At 41.5% G+C, this 22,569-nt stretch overlaps 1 protein-coding gene and 1 long non-coding RNA gene across 10 annotated transcripts in view; one reads left to right on the top strand and one right to left on the bottom strand.

Annotated features, from left to right (window-relative positions):
* Positions 1–22,569, top strand: part of LOC126933962 (uncharacterized) — a 178,442-nt gene that overhangs the window by 34,846 nt on the left and 121,027 nt on the right. The window lies entirely within an intron of this gene.
* The window catches only part of SLC9A2 (solute carrier family 9 member A2), a 91,880-nt gene that overhangs the window by 37,796 nt on the left and 31,515 nt on the right, over positions 1–22,569 (bottom strand). Inside the window, exons 1-3 of one of the 2 annotated variants that reach the window (XM_050754255.1) lie at positions 20,278–20,492; positions 18,398–18,861; positions 10,771–11,021 (exon numbers count right to left, since the gene is read on the bottom strand). In XM_050754255.1, the coding sequence (XP_050610212.1) occupies positions 10,771–11,021; positions 18,398–18,805 (659 nt within the window). In that variant the 5' untranslated portion in view covers positions 18,806–18,861; positions 20,278–20,492. Of the gene's footprint in view, positions 1–10,770; positions 11,022–18,397; positions 18,862–20,277; positions 20,493–22,569 lie in introns of those variants that run through there. The other variant, XM_050754254.1, reaches the window with a different exon arrangement.

The raw sequence follows: 22,569 nt of genomic DNA, 5'->3' as shown, positions 1-22,569 counted from the left end.
CATTGCATGCTCTCAGAATAAAGTACTCACTCAAGTGAGGTAAATTAAATTATTCCAGGGCATGAATGGACTATACAGTGAATTGCTTCTTCCAGAAAACCTGACAACCAAGAGAAACAGAATTTGACATATGAGAAAATGCAAACAACAATTGTTTTTAAAACAGGATCCAAGCATAAAAACTGAACTATCTTTTTTTTAAACATCAAAAATGAAATACATTGAAGCTGTCATAAATCTTGGATGAATCATGAAGCCTTGTCCATTGCATAAATTCTCTGCAACTTTTTTCTCCCGAAAAACTGCTTTCAATTCAATTCCACTAACGTTTAGAGACCACTTATTGGCACCTGAAGCAACTCTGGTTACCTGGAGAGAGAACATCAAAGGATCACAACTCAATGTCAACAGCGTCATGAAGCACAGGTGTCAAGTGTCGCATGGAGTCTACCCAGTCTAGCTGGGGAGTATTAAGAAAAGCCTCAGAGAGGCGGGAAGATTTGACCAACATTTTGATGATGGAATTAAGGTTTTCCAGGTGGAGGACTCCTGGTCAATGTTGGAGGTGGGCTGCAGGTGGGGCCTGGGTATGTGAAACCCGCATGCAACAATCCTGCACCAGATACGTACACAGAATACTTTGTGGTTCTACATGAGTCCTAGAAACATCAGCATGAGTTGCTGCTTTCTGGAAGTTCTTACAGCTACTAGCAAGTATATTAGAGCAGTATGGTCTGTGGACCACGTGTAAATGTTGGAAAACTACAAATGCCTGTGCCCCATCCAAAGCCTATATCAGAATCTCTGACTGAGGCTTGGGATTCTGTCCATGTAACGACATTTCCAGGTGATTCCTAAACACATTAACATTTAAGGACAGGAAATGGGAGTATAGGCAGAGGGTTCCAAAGAGGAAGGAGAAATGAGAAAAAAGAGCTGAAATTTGGGTCATTTTATTTAAAGTTGTATTGGAGGGTGAGCATAAGGATTAACATGGGATTTGAGGAGTAATGTGGATTTAATTACATTTGCCAACTATTCTTCCTTCCTGTCTCTCAGTTTTTATGACTTGGATCTAGGTGCAGGTCCCTGTGTTCTCTTGCCTAGACTGGTTAGTGTGCAGGCATCTTCACGTATTTTTTTTTCCTGCCTGAGTCTCTACTTAGGTACCTTATCCCTGCTGACAGCAGCATTTCCTGATCCTCCTCTTTAATCAAGGATTCCTCAGCCCTAGGGCAGCCAGTCAGACTGGGGCCATGACCTACAGCTTTCACCCACAGTATCATGAAAACTTTAATAGTTGTAAGTGTCATGGTGTAAAAAAGTTTTGGAAGCACTCTGATCATGTATTTATCATAAAACAGAAATACAGTTATGTCACTTCTCCTTAAAGATTCCAAAGGCTCTCACCTGCCTATAGCACACAACAGGTCATGCAAGACCAGGGGCCCCTCCTTCTCACCAACCTAGAGTTCAGTTCACCTCGGAGCCTTCAATTACACCTCTGCCTCTACCCAAAATGTCCCTCTTTTCGTCACTGAGGCTTCAACCCAAGCATCATCAACATTACCATCCCAGTATACTTTACTATAGAGGATGGGGCTTTCCTTGCTAACTTGTAGTCAACACAGATTGGGATGGCAGTCTGACTCAAAGTGAGTTTAAGTTCACTGCCTTCTTCTGGCAACAAACCCTACTTCTCATGTCACAGGGCTGGTCATGTGACACAGTCTGATCCCATACAGTTCTCCAAACCCCAGGGCCAATCACAGTGCTTGCTCTGAAATGTTTTCTAACAGGACCTGGCAGGGTAGATCTCGCTTTACTCTTCAGTGACAGAGTTGCAGAGATATAAAACTTGATTTGTCTGTGACCCTGGTTTCATGCTTTGGAGATGACTAACCAACTAAAAGGAAGCCTTCTCACGAAGGGACAGAAAGTTAACAGAGAGAAATACTTAGGCAGACATAGGAGTCCCTCATCCTATCACCCTAAGGCCAAATCCCATCGGTCCTCTCAAAAAATGTACTTATTTGCATGAGCCAGGAAATCCCTCCTTTCTGACTTAAACTGGTTTGAGTTTGGCTCCCTTCATTAACATAGAGCTTCACTCTATTGTTTCAGCCAGGCTCCTGACTACAAAGATGCCTGGTGACTCAAGTTACGTCAAATAACGAGGGATTAACTGTGAGGACACAAGTGGAAAGACAGAATGGGGGCCACTTGGCCAGGTCCCCTGGGAATACTGAAAAAGTCAGACCTCATGTTTGATTGAGGTAAGGGAAATGGCAGCAGCAGGAGCGAGTACATAAGAGAAATGCTACAGCATCAAGAGGAGCTGCAGGCAGCCTCTCCTCGCCCCAGAAGCCAACACAGGAGGGCCTGGGGTTCACACCAGGCCAGTGTCCTCCCCTGTCCAGAGAATTGCTGAGAAGTAAACTGAGATTTGTTCAAGCAAGGAGAAAGAATAATAGGTTCTCCTTGGGACACATATTATGTCAAGGAAGAGCCAACCTTAACCTCCATAGCTGTATTCCTGGCTCTAACCTCCTCACGCAGGGGCCGAAACACTGATTTAATCCATGTGTCCAAGCGTGTCATATTCAAAAGTACTAGCTGGGTGCTAAGTATACATTTCATTTCAATTTTTCTGAAAAAAAGTTTATTAAAAAAGAAAAAGTATTTATTTCTCAGCAATTATACATTTCTGACTTATTATCTTGTTTTACATTTTGGCCTACACATTACCAGAAAGTAATATCATCTCCTACAATATTCTTGAAATACAGGCCAGAAGGGATATCATCATTTTTAAAAAATAAACATAAAGAACAGTCAAGAAACAGTCCAAAAAGCAAAGTGATGGCAGCATTTTCAGTTACACAAAAATATCCACTCTTCAAATAGATTTGGAAGAATCCGTTCTTAATTCGGGAGCGAATTGTTAAAGTTTTGTGTAATTTAAAGTTGGCAAGGAAATATCAACTTTTTTCTTGTCTAAAGGATACCTCTAAAATCTACCCTGTTATCTGCACTGAAGGAGAAAAGCAATGGTATGATTCATCCTAATAACCAAAAAAGCAATATCAATATCCTATCTTTTTAGCTAAATATTCTAAGAATGCAGTCAATTGATTTTCATAAGCCAGTCAAGTACAGCATCTATTGGATGTATTATGCATTGTACCAATTTTTCCTAGAAAATAAGTTTTTTCTGCTTGTGTTTCACTTAAACTTATATTGCTATTCCTTGAGTACCCGATATATTAATTATTCCTTTAGTACCCTGACCACTTGATAAACACCAGAAGACACTGAGACACAGGTAACAAGTTGAGGGAAGACTGATTGGCTTCATAATGTATTCCTGATAATCTTCAAGAATGAAATACATAATCTTACTTAGCATGAGTTTTGTGTGTTTGATTTTTTTTTCTCCATCAAAAATCAGTATCTTTTGACATTAGCTAGAATAAAGACCTATAATAGACCTTACTATAGAGGCTCTATTGATCTTCAGTCAGTCTGCAGAGTAAATACAGATAAAAACAGAGATGAAAACAATGTCTTTAATGTTGTTTTACCTCTAAGAAGATAAGGCAAGAAAATATAATGTTTCGAATACTGACTATTGTCTAAGTTTACAAATTCAATTTGCAAAACACATACATTATCTCAACCCAGGGAACCTGTTTTAAAGTACGTTGCTCATTCCTGCAGGAGCCACAGCTTTCCCTCCCACTTTAGATTTTGAGGATGTTTATATCCAAACCCCCAAACGTGGACCTAGGGGAACATTTTTCATTTTCACAAGGTAGCTTTAATTTGACATCTTAATTATCATAAGCCACTTCAGAAGGACCTCCAACTTCCCTTCAGTCTCTCCCTCCTTATTTTCTTTCTAAACTTCCCCATTCTCAAAGAAATGTTCTTTATAAAGAGCACAGTTATCATCAGAGCGGGGAGAGCATTTCTCTTTCATTCCTCCCATCTTTTCATGACCTTTTTTTTTACCTTATCAAAAGGAATAAAACATATGTCACCAAGTCTTCAAATATCCAAGTAGAAAACACTAGTAGTGAGCACCACAGAACAGCAGTGTCTAGTAGGAATCATCGGAGCTGTATATGTAATCTGCAGTTTCCTAGTATTCACAGCGAAAGACATGAAAAGAAACTGAACGTAATTTTCGGAACATATTTATGTAACTCAACACGTCTAATACATTGTCATTTCAACATCAAATCAGTATAGAAATTACTAATGGGACATTCTAGAATCCGTTTTTTCCTACTCAGTCTTAAAAATCTGCTGTGTATTTATTTATTTATTTATTTATTTATTTATTTTCTTTATTGAGATGGAGTCTTGCTCTGTTGCCCAGGCTGTAGAGCAGTGCCGCAATCTTGGCTCACTGCAACCTCCACCTTCCGGATTCAAGCGATTCTCCTACCTCATCCTCACGAGTAGCAGCTGGGATTACAGCCATCCACCACCATGCCCGGCTAATTTTTGTATTTTTAGTAGAGATGGGATTTCGCCATGTTTTCCAGGCTGGTCTCAAACTCCTGACCTTGAGTTATCCACCTGCCCCGGCCTCCCGTAGTGCTGGGATTACAAGCGTGAGCCACCGCACCCAGCCTCTGCTGTGTATTTTAAACTTACAACACAACTCAATTCTACTTTCAAGTGCTCAGAAGCCACACGAGGCTGGTGGCCACCCTATGGCAGGACCGAGGAAAGAAGTGACAGCTTACTATTTTTGTTCCTCCTTCAAAGAACCAAGCAAATGCTGGGGTTCATCTATTGAATCTACTAAATTAAACAGCTTAAACCATAAACATAAATACAAATAATTTCATGAATTGTTTACATGTCTCTAGGTTAAGGTTTGTAATTTCCAATTCCTTTCTGTCTTTACTCGTCTTACACTACAGTTCAGGCAAAGTTATACAATAGAAAATAAAAGATAATCATAAGCTTTTTGTTGCTTTCTTTGTTTTTCCTTTTTCCTGAATATGTCCAAGAAATTAAGGGGTATATGCTTTGTTTTTATATCACTTAATTTCTAGCATCATTTTCCTACCTTTCCTCCTCCCACCCCAGCCTTATTTATGTTTGGGGTGGTCATACCAGATTTTGAAGTGGTCAGTCTTGGCCAGTCAGAGCTATCAGTGAAAGTGTACACTATAATTAAAAGTACAACTATTATTTGTCAAGGCGGTGTAAGGTACAATGACCCAGTGAGAAGAAACAGGGAGCCAGAGATTTAAGGCTCTAGTCTTGATTCCCCGCTTCCTTCTTTGTAAACTCTCTTCCTGCTCTTCTTCACACTTGAGGACATTGAGATGAGGGTCAGTTGGCATCATGTGTTTGAAAGCATGTTATAAACACGATACATCATATAATGTTTTATGAATGTCCTACAATGTCATGTGTTTATTATTTTTAATCTTTGTGAACACAAGTAAACATGTTGAACTGGTTATTCTGGTATCTAGGGCTATGGTTTAACCCTCTTGGATCTTGAAGAGATGGTCCCCTACAAAGTGTGGGTAAACCAAGAGGAACTAGGATAGGAAAAAAAAAAAAAAAAGGCATGCTTTCCTATTTTTTCTCAAAATGTTAAACAGATGACAATTATCAGCTCCTACAAAGAAAAAGGATGAAGAGAGCATATGATCTTCACACCTTTACCAGTGACTACTTCAGTCCAGCAAGCTGGAGCTACTCCTGGATTTCATTCCTAAACCTATCATTCTGGAAATTCCCGTTACAAATTTACTTATTTACAAATTTGCATGGGGATGTGCTGGGTTTTTTTTTTTTTTGGTGGGGGGAGGGGATGTTGCACATAAACAGGACTGACCTGGTAACTGGGGACGCAGGGTCAGGTCTAATTCTCCACTGAGTCATCTGACAGCCATGTTTTGTCCATCTGGGCCTTGATTTATTTATTCATAAAAATGAAACTAATCACCATATTCTACTTTCTTTGCAATAATGCTACTGGAATAATTAGCAATAAATAGAAAATACTTAGGAAGTACTCTTAAGGAAAGAAATACTAAGGAATTATTAATCCATCACAGCAGAACTAAAAAATATTGGGCACGGCCAGGGGCAGTGGCTCACACCTGTAATCCCAGCACTTGGGGAGGCTGAGGTGGGTGGGTCACGAAATCAGGAGATCGAGACCATCCTGGCTAACATGGTGAAATCCCATCTCTATGAAAGTACAAAAAAAAAAAATTAGCCGGGTGTGGTGGCAGGCACCTGTAGTCCCAGCTACTTGGGAGGCTGAGGTGGGAGAATGGCGTGAACCCAGGAGGCAGAGGTTGCAGTGAGCTGAGATCGTGCCACTGCACTCCAGCCTGGGTGACAGAGCGAGACTCCATTTCACAAAATAAAATATAAAAAATGGGCACTTACTCTCCTATCTGAAGGAGGAGTTAGTCATTTTCAAAATTTGCTGCTATAGGCCAAGTACACCCTTCCCTCTTCAGGTCAGTGTGTTTCCAATGTCCCACTTATTAGAGCCCAGGGAACTGTGTAGGGTAGAAGGGGAGGATCAGAAAGGAGTCTGAAATCCAAAAGGGGATAACAAACTTTGGCTTAAGTTGATTTCTATATAATGGCTCTGAATTTTAGTGATCAATTTATCCAACCGTTAGCGTCCTTAGGTAAAGAAAGTAAAATGAGGTCAAATACACCATTGTCCATAGGAATCGTCAGTGCTTTGACTCTGAGCATTTTTCTGAATATAAAGTTCAAAACACATGAGTCAAGGCAGGAATTTCTAAAATCAATAACTATTAGTCACCTCTCATGCCCTGCTATAGTGCTTTGATACTCAAAAGTGTCCAGCGCTATTGATATGTGAAGCTTCTGGTTTAAAGGATGATGGAAACTTTCCCTTAACTCTATTTCTGGTGCTGTGGAAACTGAAATATACATGTATGCACACACAGGCATATGCGCACACACACACACACATTTCCCTATTGCCACAATTTATTCCAGGATAGAAATGAGTAGAAGAATGTTAGAAAACAGGGAATTGCATTTACCCTATTAGTGTTTGAGTCTAAAACCCTTCTGAATATACAATAAAACATAAGCGTAAATCATTCCTTAACATTAAATTAGGTTTTGGAGTATTAGGAAGGACCACAAAGGGGAAACCAAATTTAAGACAGCTCAGAAGACATCTCTCCAAATATTTTGTAAGACAGAAGAAGATTTCACCTCATTATTTAATTTACTTGTCAGTAAAAAGCCTGTAAAACCACAGTCTTATGATAAAGTTAAATAGCAGGAACAGTAGACAGTAAAAAGCCTATAAAACCACAGTCTTATGATAAAGTTAAATAGCAGGAACAGTAGACTTTCACTGTCTTTCCAAAGAAATCAAGATACTGAAATCCTGTCCAGCGCTTTCCTCTAAAAGCTTCCTTGCATTTTTCACCCAAACCAAAATCTTCTGTTACTCAGAAGATTGTTTCTTTTTCATTAGATTCATCTAGTAACTACCTGCTCATTAAGTAAGTGACATCCTTCTAGAACAGGCTGCCCAAGAGTCAACAAAGCTAATGTAGAGGGTTACAGGCTCTGAAAGGCAACATGAAGAGGACAGGAGAAGGAAGGATGGATGGAAGAAGGTGGAGGAGGGAGAGATGGAGGAGAGCAGGCACAACTCAGGAAGCCAAGTTTCACAACTGGGCTACAAATCATTACAGAGGCAGTTTAACCTTTCTGCCCACCCAGCAGCTGCCTGTCCTATCTGCCTAGTTTCCTTTCTCAGGAGCTGCCCATTTCTCTTAAGAAAACAAGGGAAAGTCCTGAGCATTCTCCGTATGTCAGGTGCCTTCACTCCCATTAACCTTAAAAGTGGTTTATAAATGGTAGAAGAGAGAGTGCAATTAGTACAATGTATGATAGGAATTTCTAAACTCGGTACAATTTAAGCCCAGAAAAAATGACTAGTTCTGTAAAAGAGGTGTGTGTAGATATGCATTTTAATTGCATCATTATGCTGTATTCCCTGGACTGAAGTAAATACAGTAATTACACATAAAGTGCACATAATGCACTTTAGAGAGGGGCAGGGCATGCACATCTGTGATCTACAGCATAAGGAAGCAACACACACGGTCAGGTTTTGAATGGCATACTAATTACCCCACACTAGAAAAGAGGGTATCACTTCTGAGAACAAACATACCCCAATGTGAATATGTACCTGCATTTGTCATGACAGCATAATGGGTGCACATGGTAATTTTGATGCAAACATGCTTATATCACCGGTAATATCTTATTTAAGGACCCGTTTATTATTTCGGTATACTTTGAGAAATGACAATATTAGTTTATTTTTTATTTTTTTGAGACCGAGTCTCAATCTGTTGTCTGGGGTGGAGTGCAGTGGTGTGATCTCAGCTCACTGCAATCTCCACCTCCCAGTTCAGGTGATTCTCCTGCTTTAGCCTCCTGAGTGGCTGGGATTACAGACGTGCACCACCATGCTGGGCTAATTTTTGTATTTTTTTAGTAGAGACAGGGTTTCGCCATGCTGGTCAGGCTGGTCTCAAACTCCTGACCTCAAGTGATCCACCCACCTCATCCTCTTAAAGTGCTGGGATTACAGGCGTGAGCCACTGCACCTGGCCAATGACAATATTAGTTTAAATGTAATAAAAACATTTCCTCTACACTAAGTTGTCAAGAAAATCTTCAGTTTGAAGTTGGCAACAAAGGCCCACAAACCACAGCAGAGAATTACCTGTGCTACTTATCAGGAGTATGTGGCCCTATTTGTCTCTTACTTCTGAATTCGTAGCATAAGTAAACCTGTGATCCCATCTTCACAAGAGGCCAGTGACTTGATATAGCATAGGTCTTCCAAACCTTCCATCACCAACATCAGGGATGCACCAGGATTCCCAGCCCATCTAATTCTTCAACTTTCCCCCCATATGCTGGATCTTTAAGAACCCCAATTCCTGCCTGCAAACATCTGGCAAACTGACAAATTTACATAGCTCCTTTGTGAGTTCTAGAACTTTTACATATACTCAGACTTGCAATGCAATTCAAGGTTCTCATACCCTGACTCTTGCTAGAAGAACACTGCTGGAAACTAGATACCAAGTCCCTCCCCTACAGTCTTTTTAGAGACCTTGTAACTAGTTGGTCATACGTTTTCAATGACACTGGCCAAAGAACAGTGAGGAAACTGGAAGTCATACAAATGATATGAATAGCAACCAGGAAGACATGGTACATTACTGGGTCAAACTAGATTAATGCGTTGCTTTATTTAGGTTTCTCTGTGAAACAGAAAACCACCCAACCTGTAACTCAGGGCTTTCATGACCCCAGGTTCCACTCTCTTCGTGTAGGGGGTCTTTAACTTCCTCTACCACCAATCTCATCTGCTTCTGATTCAGACGTGCTGATAAACGGCAAAAGTCAAACTAGTCCCCAGTCAAACGATCATCTTAATCAGACCGGAAGAGAAAATTTCAGGACGATCTAGGCTTATGCTTATAGCTGCAAAATTCTAAATATGTACGGCAGGTCCTAGCATTTAGCCTAGTGCATATGGAGCTGTAAATGCATATTTGTCAAAGTAAAAAAAAAAATGTAAAAGCATTCCATTACTAAGTATTTCTCAATGATCGTATACAGGGTCTTGCCATAATAGAATAGAAGCTTGTTTTTGGAAGCTACAAAAACATCCACAGCCAATGAGCAGCCTCCTTCAAAGTGATGCTCCAAATGCTAAAACAGGATTCAAACTCCATCATTCATCAGCCTACTTGTCTAACTTCTCAAACACTTCCTTCAGAACCAGTTAGTGCATGAGACACTAACCATACCTTTAGTAAATAAACAGTTCCTGGCTTTAAACATTTCCTGCTTGATAATCCTGCATCTTGGTTTAAACAGCTAAACTGAAATTGTGTGGTCACAACTCTTATTTTGCTTTGAATGACTAAGCTGTTATCCCAAATCAAATCTACCATTCAAAATATTTCTATGACTAAGGTTATGCCAGTGAATATCCATAAGCCATTCCAGAGCTCCAAGAGCAGCTTGGGATGTGACTTTGTTGGAATAAGCTTATAGGTTCCCACGTGGACTACGCTGATTGGGCATCAAACTCATACAATTCTTGGTGCCTGACCAAGATCCACCCCAACAATTTACTGTCATATTTCATGAGACCCAGAAGAATGTTTAAGCAGCTTTCTATCTGAGCAACAAATCATGGTAGCATAAGTTTTGCTGATATATATTTCCATTTCTTTGTAACAAAATGTAAGAAAATCTTTTTTTTTTTTTTTTTTTTGAGACAGAGTCTCTCTGTGTCATCCAGGCTGGAGTGCAGTGGCGCAATCTCGGCTCACTGCAAGCTCCACCTCCCGGGTTCACGCCATTCTCCTGCCTCAGCCTCCCGAGTAGCTGGGACTACAGGTGCCCACCACCACGCCCGACTAACTTTTTGTATTTTTAGTAGAGACAGGGTTTCACCGTGTTAGCCAGGATGGTCTCGATCTCCTGACCTTGTGATCCACCCGCCTCGGCATCCCAAAGTGCTGGGATTACAGGCGTGAGCCACCGCAAAATCTATTTTTAATTGTTCTTAAAAGAATAAGAAAACCTAGTGTTTCATATAACTTATTCAACTTTAATATCTTAGCTGAGAATGCATGCATTCAATGAAATGTCATCATCGAGCACTTTTAACAAAGAATTACTTACGCCATGATGCCCGAGAGGTGAAACATTTCGGCTGTGATGTAGGACAAATAACTGTACAGGAAAACGAAGAGTGGCTCGATCACTCGGATATTATGGGTGAATCGAGTAGTAAATGCCGCTATAAAGCCCAGGAAGATGCCAATCAGCACCCCACCGATTCCCACAACAAAGAAGTTCGCGATTCCTGCAAACACATCAATGGTCTCAATGGTTTTCATCTGGCAAAACGACTTGAACAAGTTGTACAGGACCTGCAGGAAAAAGAAAACACCTTGTCAAGACCCTTTCCAGTTTCCCCATTATCACTCTGGGCACAAACGCATCTACCTGGCCTTCTAATAAGGACATTTCTTCTGTGTACCCAAGTAGGAAAGTGACAATCTTTGTGTATTCGTTTGTCTCATATTTTAATACCGTAGCTTTAAACTAACCAAAAAAACCTTTCAATAAAAGTGAGTTGTCAGGGAATTTATTTCTACAAGTAAGGGAGAGGCAATTTCAAAGTCATTGCATAACTTATTCCAAAAACATTATTTTTTCCAGATATCATCTGAAAGATTATTTTAAAATATTTGTTTGCCATCCAGCACACCCAGCTCACGTTACCATTGCTTGGTAGGTAACATGACAGCAAGAAAGCTTATCGGTGCTGCTGTGAACACATTTACCTTATAAGGTCCTATTGTGGAACCACATGACAGAAGGGACTCACGCATCAGGACAGGTACCCAGGATGAGTCAGTCATCCTCCCAGGTCACCAGTTCCTCACTCCACACTCCACCTCCTCTCCCCACCCACACATACATGTCTGGTGTAACTGAGACACACCCAAAGGAATTTTCTTCAAGCAAAGTGGCAGCAAACTCGTGTGTGTGTGTGTGTGTGTGTGTGTGTGTGTGTGTGTGTGTGTGTGCATCTGCCTAGGTTTTCTTATTAAGAATAATTTATAATAGATTTATCTTACATTTTATTACAAAGAAATGGAAATGCACATCAGCAAAACTTCATGCTATAATGAGACTGCTCTGTTGTTCTTTTTTCTTTTTTTTTTTTTCTTTTTTTTTTGAGTCTCGCTCTGTCACTCAGGCTGGAGTGCAGTGGCGTGATCTTGATCTCAGCTCACTGCAACCTCTGCCTTCCGGGTTCAAGCCATTCTCCTGCCTCAGCCTCCAAAGTAGCTGAGATTACAGGCAGACACCACCACCCCCGGCTAATTTTTGTATTTTTAGTAGAGATGGGGGGTGGTCTCACCATGTTGGCCAGGCTGGTCTCGAACTCCTGACCTCAAGAGATCCACCTGCCTTGGCCTCCCAAAGTGCCAGAATTACAGGCGTGAGCCACCACGCCCAACCTGTTGTTTCGTTCTTTACATAGTCTTGGTTTAGTGAAGCCTTCAAAAGTGCCAGGCACTTCATGTCTGCTGGACCATATGCTTTCAACTTGTGCCTGGGGCCACTGACCGAACTGAAATGGAAAGTCATGGCTGCAGACCCACCACTTTCTTTTCACAAAATAAGCGAGTCAAACACCAGCCAACCAGGTGGCCTGCTTCTTTTTCACTGTGATATTTACAACTCTGGGAGCACCTGTAATCTCCAGGAAAACCGACTGATAAGGACGTTAGGGAGAAAGGCCATGCTACACCCTCATTTGGAGTCTGAGAAATTCAAAACTGGTCCCATTTGTTCAAGGTCAAATGACACAAAATGCCAGAGGCAATATTAGCATCCGAGACTCCTGACCTCCTGATTAAGTGGTTCAAGGTTCAATCATGGGAGAACGAAGTCACACTGCCTGGTAAGCAGTGTGCGGCCTGGCCAATGCCATCTCACTGTCTCTGCTTCACTTTATGGTCATAGCCTACCACAATATGGGTTTAATACGTTATTCTTTCCTCCTTTCTACTTGATTATAAGCTCCTTGTGATCGGTTAACACCTTATTACAATTTACATCTTTTATGTTGCCTAGTAGATGACAATAAATGTCTGTTGGCTTTGAAAAATAGTGGATTATTCCCTAGGAAACAGTGAACTTTTCCTTTTCCCTAATTGTTGGTGTAACACTCGAGATCATTTGCTATCCTCCCCACCAAGAAATGACTTCAGAGAAGAACAAAAGAGACTCATTCTCCTGAAAACTTAAATATTTCAAAGACATCATCGTTTGTCAGACAGAGAAGGAAATGGCTCCACGTAGCACCCACTTCCACTTTGAACCTGCTGTCAGCATCGGTTTTCATCAGCATCAACACGCCACAGTTACTTCCTGAGACAGGATCACAGATGTGCTATATATACCCCTTGCCTCCAAACAGCCAAAGGCAAAAGGGATGATCACCGGTGTCCCAGAGGAGAGGCGGGTTTCCCAGCCATCTGCTACTGCAGGGACAGCCTCTCTCCAGGGCCACTCGGGCACCACATTCTATCTCCAGCCTCCAGCCTGCACCTGGGAGGCTCATCTCTTCTTTGCTCTAATCCCACTGCAGCCACTACAAGACCTACTTCCTTGGGACGGGCGCGGTGGCTCAAGTTTGGGAGGCCGAGACGGGCGGATCACGAGGTCAGGAGATCGAGACCATCCTGGCTAACATGGTGAAACCCCGTCTCTACTAAAAAATAAAAAATAAATAAATAAATAAATAAATAAAAACTAGCTGGGCGTGGTGGCGGCGCCTGTAGTCCCAGCTACTCGGGAGGCTGAGGCAGGAGAATGGCGTAAACCCGGGAGGCGGAGCTTGCAGTGAGCCGAGATCCGGCCACTGCACTCCAGCCTGGGCAACAGAGCGAGACTCCGTCTCAAAAAAAAAAGACCTACTTCCTTCAAAGGCTGCCATTCCATTTTCACATCAGGAAGGCCTCATAGTCTCAAAACACCTGGTACACATTTTTTTTAACTGCTTTCTAACACACGTCAGATTGTAAAGGATTTCATCACTGTTCCATAAAACACACCGTATTTATTAACTCCTGCTCCTGGTTTTCTTTCTTTGTCCTTTCTCTTGCCAGCAACCCACCCCTAAACCTTTACCTATCTTCCAAAGCACAACTGAACCTACCGTTGCCCCCAGGAGCCCTCCTGGACCCCTCCAGCCTTTGCAAATACCCGGCCCTCTGACCTCCTGCACCACGGATGATCTCCCAGAACATTCAGCATCTTGTGCTGTCAGTGCTGAGTTTTGAGTGAGTGCCTCATGTCCCCAACAAAACTAGAAATTCCTTTAGCACAGAGCTGAGTCTTCTCCTTTTCCTCCCTCTCATCTCTACACCCCAGTCCATCCAGTGCACTGAAGAGTTCTCTGAGGGAAGTCCAGGTACTCCTTCCACAGATTAACGGGCATCTGCAACTGGGTCACACATTCCTAATCCTTACAAACCTATTTTGCTGGCAACTTAATGCATCAAATCTATCAAAGGTACAGCCTGTCTTAAATCCCCGCTTAGACTCCGCAAAGAATTAAGATGGGTCACAGGCACTGTACTCTCGGCACATTGGGCCAAAGCTCCATTTTTGATCCTTCTCCTGCCTGAGATGCCACTGCAGTGTCAGAGCTAATGTCTCAGGTAGAAGCGTTACCTTAACAACCAGAAAGCTTTCCACAACCTCCCACCTGTTTTACACTGAACCTGATACCTCGTTAGTGATCAGCACGAGATAAAATTCTTCTGGTTACAACTGGCCGAAACCACATACTTAGTTCATTCCAGTTAAATCCTTCAATTGTATTACAAGGGAATCTATGCCGAAAAGTGTTTTAGAATTTTAATTTATATAGGTATATGTATTATGTGTATATATTATGCATGTGGGCAAATGTCTCTAGTGAGTCGGTGCAAAGTTGATCTCCCCTTGACACTTGTATTCTTAGATTAAAATGTCAGTGATGCCTGTGTACTAAATTCTGTCATGGGCTAATTTGACAGCTTTGAAACTATACTGCTTATGATTTTTTTTTAATTGCAAACATATATATTAAAATTAGGAGTTAATGAACTTTGAACTTTGATTTTAAAAGCATACTAATTCTGTGAAATCACATAAAGCAAGGGTGCAAATTATGCAAATACAGTTGTCTATCAGAATGGCTCTGTTCCAGAAAAAAAGAATGTTCAGGTAATTTCTTCCTGCATGAAACATACAGGATAATGATTTTGCATACGACATTTTAGATCTATTATGCTGTTTGCAAAATCAAAATTAACATCCAAGTGGTCACTGCTTACCCTCCATCTTCCTAAGGTTACTTTCCAATCCACAGCACACAGTGACTGGGCCTCTGGGGCCCATTACTGGCTTCTCTCTACAGAACCAGCTCTCCTTAACTAAGCCTGGTTATGAGCAGGTGGAGGAAACTCTTTAAGTCTTCTTGCAAAATTTATTAGAATATTCAGTGGCTGCATTAACATGTTCTAGAAATAACCTGAAAAATCTTTGCCTAATAAGGGAAATTTTGGGAAGTTTTCATACAACATTTATTCTAAGGGATAGCAGAAAAGTCTATTTAAAAATCACACCTTTATTTTTTTCAATTGTCGTGTCTCTAGTTCTACTACTTCTAATCTACCACAGTCCTGTACAATAGCATGAAGGGTTTGATCTGTAATTTATACGATCCATTTCTCTTGCTTTGAGACATTTTCATGCTAAGTTTTCTTTGCTTCAGCTTTTCTAGCTCAATGTTGAATTTATCATAATTTGGGAAAGGAGTTAATGGCACTAACCTACCATGTTACCCATCCTCGAGGTTATATACTGTGTCAGTGAATTTTCTCTGATTAACCCTGATTCTTCTATCTGCAACTCCCAGTGACTCATCGTTTTTGCCGTAGGCATCATGGTCCATATTTTTAATACCTTTCCAAAGTCCATGAGTTCCTTAAACTAACCCCTATTCTTCTATCTGCAACTCCTAGTGACTCATAGTTTTTGCCGTATGCATCATGGTCCGTATTTTTAATAACTTTCCAAAGTTTGTGAGTTCCTTAAACCTCTCCTAGGGATAAGACTGAATGAATGAATCAAAGAATCTTCCACAAAACATCTCCACCTCTATTCTTTGAAGGTACCTGACTAGGAGATAAAATTAAAATTTTTGACACCATTGTTCTAATTATTCTTAACATGTGCTCAATTCAGTACTCAGCCAATTCAGTGAGAGAAACGTCTAGTAGTTTATTATTTGGCAAACCTGTGGACATGCCCTGATATCTTGTGGATCTGACTTTGGGGTTCCATGAACTCTCAGCCAGGGCAAGTAAGTTACCAAAGGAAGCTCTTAAATATGAAACCACGACAGTGGCTCTGACTGAAAGGCTCTGGCCATTCCTTGATAAGAACTTCCACCTCAAAGCACCAGCCAGGGCCTTGCTCTGTCTGTGCCCTCCTTCTGAATGGAGTGACAAGCTCTCACTTTGGCCGCCTGCCTTCCCTGGGTCAGCCCTCCCTTTCTTTCCGTAAAACCACAGTTGTGCCTCGGTGCCTCCTGGGAGGAAGCACAGGGTGTGCGTCTGGATGGCCTGCTACCTTTGCATACTCTACACAGTGACTTAGCCAGACCCTATCCTGAGATCTGATTCGGGACGAACTCAAAGAATGGACCGCCGAGATGTCTGAATAACATTTTGATAGAGGTGGGAAAGCAGTGTGGAGGCCTGGCGTGTCATTCTGAAACTAATTTAACTCTTACTGAGCTGCCCTAGAAGGACTGCAACAGGCGTTCTTATTTCTTTGTAAAGTTCCCTTTGCACTAAATAGACTCACTCCAGGAATTCCCATTCAAATGTCCCCAGTCTCCCTCAACAGGGTAAAATTTACCTATGGAGCTAAGTCAGAATGGAAAACTTCATGCCTTCTGCCTCTGGAAATTAGAATGAGTTATAAAATGTCTCTACGATTATGGGAGTTTCCCAGTTAAAATTTAATATCGGTAAGTTAATGACTACTCAGTTAATGAATAATGGAATATATGAAGTGGATTTTGTTACTTAAGTGAGGTAACTCAGCAGTCTTAAAATATCTATACTACACATTGTGATCGATGAATTATCTTCTATATAATAATGTTCACATGAAGTTAATGGATGTCCTTAGAGATTATATTGTATTCATTCTGAGGATTTCCTTTTGCAGTAGAATACAGGCTAACAGAGAATACATTGGTTTCTATGTAGACTTTTATTGTATAATAATAATAATAATTATTATTATTATTATTATTATTATTATTGAGATGGAGTCTCACTCTGTTACCCAGGCTGGAATGTAGTGGCGTAATCTCGGCTCACTGCAACCTCTGCCTGCCTGGCCCAAGTGATCCTCTCACTTCAGCCTCCCAAATAGCTGGGATAACAGGAGCTCACCACCAAGCCCAGCTATTTTTTTTTTTTTTTTTTTTTTGTATTTTTAGTAGAGACAGGGTTTCACCATGTTGGCCAGGCTTGTCTCGAACTCCTGACTTTCAAGTGATCCGCCTGCCTCGGCCTCCCAAAGTGCTGGGATTATAGGCATGAGCCTCTGCACCCACCCTACTATGTAGACTTTTAAATGAGTCAGGAATGACATTTTAATGATACGAGCAGATGGAGAGGGAATTACAAATTAAGTCCTTTAAACACAATCTTTTTCTGCCTCAATTTTCGTATCTGAATAATGGGAGGAATGCCTGTTTCATAATTTGTCATACAGACCTGAGCACAAAGGGAGCATTCACGAGTTAGTGGCTATCATTACTGTCACCTTTCCTACGACCGAGCTGTGGCTAACAGAAAACAGCATCATCAGTGCTCCCTAACTGATTCATCAATCGAGTATCACCTGAGTGTCTTTAACTGGTGGATGCTGAGCTCTTTGCAGGTCTGTGGGTAAAAGGAGGGGCTTTCTCATCCCTTCTCTCAACCCTTGCCTGTGTTCAAAAGGCAGGGTAGAAGTAAATTCTGCTAACTTTAAGATCATAACAGCCCCTGACTCTAATTCTATGTCATCCAAGACAGAGTTACAAATAATTTGTGCCTTCTGAATAAATACTCATTTATGAGAAGGTGATGAAGGCCAGAAATGTGCTGGTTGAAGAGTAACAGAAAGTGAGCAGTGTGACAAAAACTTTCCGTAAAATCATGAACATGATAACTAAAGCATCCCCAGATGGAGAATGGCACTTAGTAGGTATTAACATTTCACCTGTATTATATACATTGGATACTGACAGTATTACTTCTCACAAGAACGCTGGGATCTGAAGTCTTTTAAATTATGATCGAAGACCATCATTTTTGAAAATGCCAAATTGATAAATCATCAGAGTTGCAAAGGCCAAAATCATATGTTCCTCTGGCATGAACGGGGCCTTGTCAGCACAGACCAGCTACATATTTTGCAGGGCCCCGTGCAAAATGAAAATGAGGAGACAGTTTTATGATAATAAATAAATTATAAATAATGCGTTTAAAAGTATTAAGAATTATAAGACAGTGATGTCAGAGCATGAAACCAAGTGAAGGGCCCTGGGCAACTGCTCATGAAACCACCCTGTGTGCAGGGTCCCGCCCCTGCCAGTTGAGGGACAGAGAGCCACTGCAGGTGGCTGGGCAGCCCCCACCTGTTGGAGTCATGCAGTGTGAATGTGACTCACCACTGTTACTGCATCATTCAGCAGGGACTCTCCAAAGACCAGAATGTAGAGTTGCTCATTGACGTGAATGTTCTCAAAGACAGCAAGCACAGCCACAGGATCCACAGCTGAGATTAAGCTGCCAAAGAGCAGGTTCTGGAGCAAAGTGATGTCGCTGAGGCCGAATGCTTCAATCTGGCAGATACCAAACAAAGACACACCAATGCCAATGGAATTCCAAAGGGTCCCTACCACAGCATACAAGAAAATGGCGCCAATGTTCTCAAAGAATGGGCGAGTGGGCATGAAATAGCCGGCATCCAGCACGATGGGTGGGAGGAGGTACAAGAAAAACACATCAGTCTTCATTGCAGGGGGCGACTTCTCATCAACACCAAAAATAATCCCGCCTAGTAGAAGTCCAACCATTATAAGAAGGCAGCTCTCAGGCACTATTGTGGGCAACTTGTGATACAGATGGAAGCCTGGTAAGGAAAACATAAAGACACAAAACTTGGGTTATGGAGGAATTTTGGAGATAGGAAATTGGTTCCCTTTGATAGAACCAGTGGGTCCTATTTCACCATCTCCCAAGTCAGTATCACGGTCTTTACACTGGCTTCCCAGATTACAGTGCAAACCAAAGGTTTCCCTTAAAACTATTCATGAAGCACATGTAGACAAAAACTTAATGTTACATTAAAATTGGAGTGCTATAAATACACATTATCTACACTGTACAGTTTTCATTTTTCTAAACCCCTATTAAGTTTTTCTTCAATATTGTGACTGTGGAAATGGAGTAACACATTTTTATTTTTATTTTTTTTTTTGAGATGGAGTCTTCCTCTGTCACCCAGGCTGGAGTGCAGTGGCACAATCTCGGCTTACTGCAACCTCTGCCTCCCAGGTTGAAGCAATTCTCCCTGTCTCAGCCTCCCAAGTAGCTGGGATTACAGGCACGCACCAGCATGCCTGGCTAATGTTTGTATTTTTAGTAGAGACAGGGTTTTGCCATGTTGGCCAGGCTGCTCTCAAACTCCTGACCTCAGGTGATCCGCCCGCCTCAGCCTCTCAAAGTTCTGGGATTACAGGCATGAGTAACTGCGCCCGGTGCAATTTTATATTTGAAACAATTCAGTGATTTCTAAAATATTTTCAGATGTAACATCTCATTTCATCCTCATAAAAACCCTAATGAGTAGGCAAGGCAGTTATTTTCATGCTTTGTAAAAATTTAAGTGGGAATTGAAGCTGAAAGAGATCCAGGGTCTTACTACCAAGGTAGTCAGGTCACAGCCCATTTTTACATTACTACTCTCATCTGTAGCATTCAGAAACATTGGCATTGTATTTATTTTCAATGTCTGATTCTTGCATTTGGAACACTGAATAGGTTTAATATTTGAGACGTGTGCTCCTTCAGAGACAACCCAATCAATTTGTCAGGATGCCTCAAGTTAACTACTCTATGAGGGATATACACGTGCCATGATCTCTAATCTCAAAGAATTCCCAATACAGCTCCCAACATATATTTATGACTTACTCTAAAACAAGGCAAAGTGCGGTCAAGCCCCAGCCAAGTGCTATGGGAACAGGGGAAGAGGAAGTCTGCTTAGGAAGACCCAGAGTAGGACAATATCTGGGCAGGGCTGAAAAGACAGGCATTAAACAGAACCATGAAGGGGCTTCTCTAGTACATGGAAAAATGGTGGGAAATATCCACCTCTTAACTCGTGGTAGAGCCCATTGTGGCTTTAAAACAGAGAACGTGTTAGGAGGAGGCCTGTAGGGAAAGAGGAGAGAGATGTGGGTTGGGCCAGCACATGGAGAACACATGGAAAGTGACTTAACACACGAAGGTCACTGGACGGAGCTTAAGTTTGGAGAGCACTTACTTGCAGGACAATAGCAGTCATCCTGCAGGCATTCAATACAGTTTAGAATGAAAGCAGAATATGAGAATGCTATGCTTTGGCGGTCCCCCCTCTAAAACTCAGGTGTTGCCAACGTGATAGCCTTAAGAGGTGGAGCCTTTAAGGTGTGATTAGGCCATGAGGGCTCCTTCCTCCTTCGTGGGATGAAGGTCCTTACACAGAGGCTTCTCACAGCGTTGCTGGTTGGTTAGCTTGCTCTTCTGCCCTCATATGCCCTCTGTCTTCTGCCATGTGAGGCTGAAACAGGAAGGCACTCACCAGACACCAAATGCCAGTGCCCTGAGCTTAGACTGCCCAGCCTCTGGAACTGTGAAAACATCAATGTTCTTTATAAATTATCCAACTGTGCTCTTCTGTTTTCTAGCAACAGGAACAGAGTAGGACAGAAATTTATCTGAATTATAGAAAGATAATACAGCCATGTACCACATTCAGTGTTTCAGTGAACAGTGGACCACATATAGGATGGTGGTTCCATAAAATTATCATGGAGCTGAAAAATTCCTGTTGCCTGTTTTAACACCTTTATGATCCTGACCCTATGTAGACATAGGCTGATGTGTATGTATATGTCTTGTTTTTAACAAAAAAGTTTAAATATCAACACACTATTTTTTAACATACAAAGCTTATAGAATAAGGATATAGGCCAGGCACGGTGACTTATGCCTGTAATCCCAGCACTTTGGGAGGCCGAGGTGGGTGGATCATCTGAGGTCAGGAGTTCAAGACCAGCTTGGCCAACATGATGAAACCCTGTCTCTAGTAAAAATACAAAAATTAGCCAGGTGTGGTGGCGGGTGCCTGTAATACCAGCTACTTGGGAGGCTGAAGCAGAAGAATTGCTTGAATTCAGGAGATAGAAGTTGCACTCAAAAAAAAAAAAAAAAAAAAAAAGAAGGGTATAATGAAAGAAAACACTTTTGTGCTACTGTACAATGTGTGTTTCAAGCTAAGAGTTATTACAAAAAATTTTTTAAAAATAAGTTTAGCATAGACTACAGTGTCTATGAAGTCTACAGTAGTGTACAGTAATGTCCTACGCCTTCACATTCACTCACCACTCACTCACTGACTCACCCAGAGCAACCTCCAGTCCTGCAAACTTCATTTACAGTAAGCGCGTTATACAGGTGGGCCACTTTTTATCCTTTATACTACATTTTTTACAATGCCTTTTCTATGTCTAGATATGTTTAAATACGTCAATACTTCTTGTTGTGTTACAAATACCTACAGTATTCAGTACAGAAACAGGCTGCACAGGTTTGTAGATGAGGAGCAATAGGCTGGTAGACGACATCATATAGCCTAGGTGTGTGGTAAGCTGTACCACCTAGGTTTGTGTAAGCACACCCTATGATGTTCAAACAATGACAAAACCGCCTAAGGATGCATTTCGCAGAACGTATCCCCTTTGTTAAGTGATAAATGACTATTAAAGTGATAGAATAAGTCTTTAGGTACTTACAGTCACAGAACTTTTAGTAAGTAAATCCTTAAGAGCTTACAAACAGGACTAAAACTATAACATTAAACATTTTTTGAGCCAAATCAATATAGCTGTAAAAAGTGGAAAAGGTTTAAAGAACTGTGAAATAACACAGTGATCATCTGTATGTTGAGCGTTCAAATCTAGCTTTATGTTAATATTTATACTACAGAAGGCTCCAATAATTTGTGAGGACTAAATGTGTTCAATGGGTGCAGCTGCTCTTTACCTACGACCTCTGGCAAGCCCACTGACCTCACTGATAAATGAGGAAAGAATACATTCCCTGAAAACCGTGCCTCTGTTCCCCCAGCTGACTCCTGCTTCTATGTGCACCTGCTACTGTGTGAGAAGAGTCAGCCGACAGCAGCATCTCCAGTCCCCTAATATCCAAATGAAGTCACCTCCTTTCCTTTACTGCAGTACAACCCGGAGGTTTCTGCCACGGGCCTGCAGCATGCCGTCGGAGAACTGCCCCCTGACTTGAAACCCAGCCCTCCCGCTCTCCGCCTGTGATTGTGGAAAGGTTCCTAACATGCGCAGGCCGCACCGACTCATCTGTGAAACAGACACAAATGCACCTGCTGGGTAAAGAACCATAGCTATAACCAGGCAGTCAACTGCACAGTACTTAACCACTGTGCCTCTAACATCGCAAATGCCTCCAAAGTTTAGTTGCCTTCCCCTCCTATATGTAAGAAGGCAAGAGAAAACAGTTTTAAAGAAATGCACAGAAGCCATAGGATCCACGGAGACCAACA

The sequence above is a fragment of the Macaca thibetana genome, chromosome 13 (genome assembly GCF_024542745.1).
Source record: "Macaca thibetana thibetana isolate TM-01 chromosome 13, ASM2454274v1, whole genome shotgun sequence".
Lineage (NCBI taxonomy): Eukaryota > Metazoa > Chordata > Mammalia > Primates > Cercopithecidae > Macaca > Macaca thibetana.
Note: the sequence above shows the minus strand (reverse complement) of the source record. Positions and strands in the feature narration are given on the sequence as shown.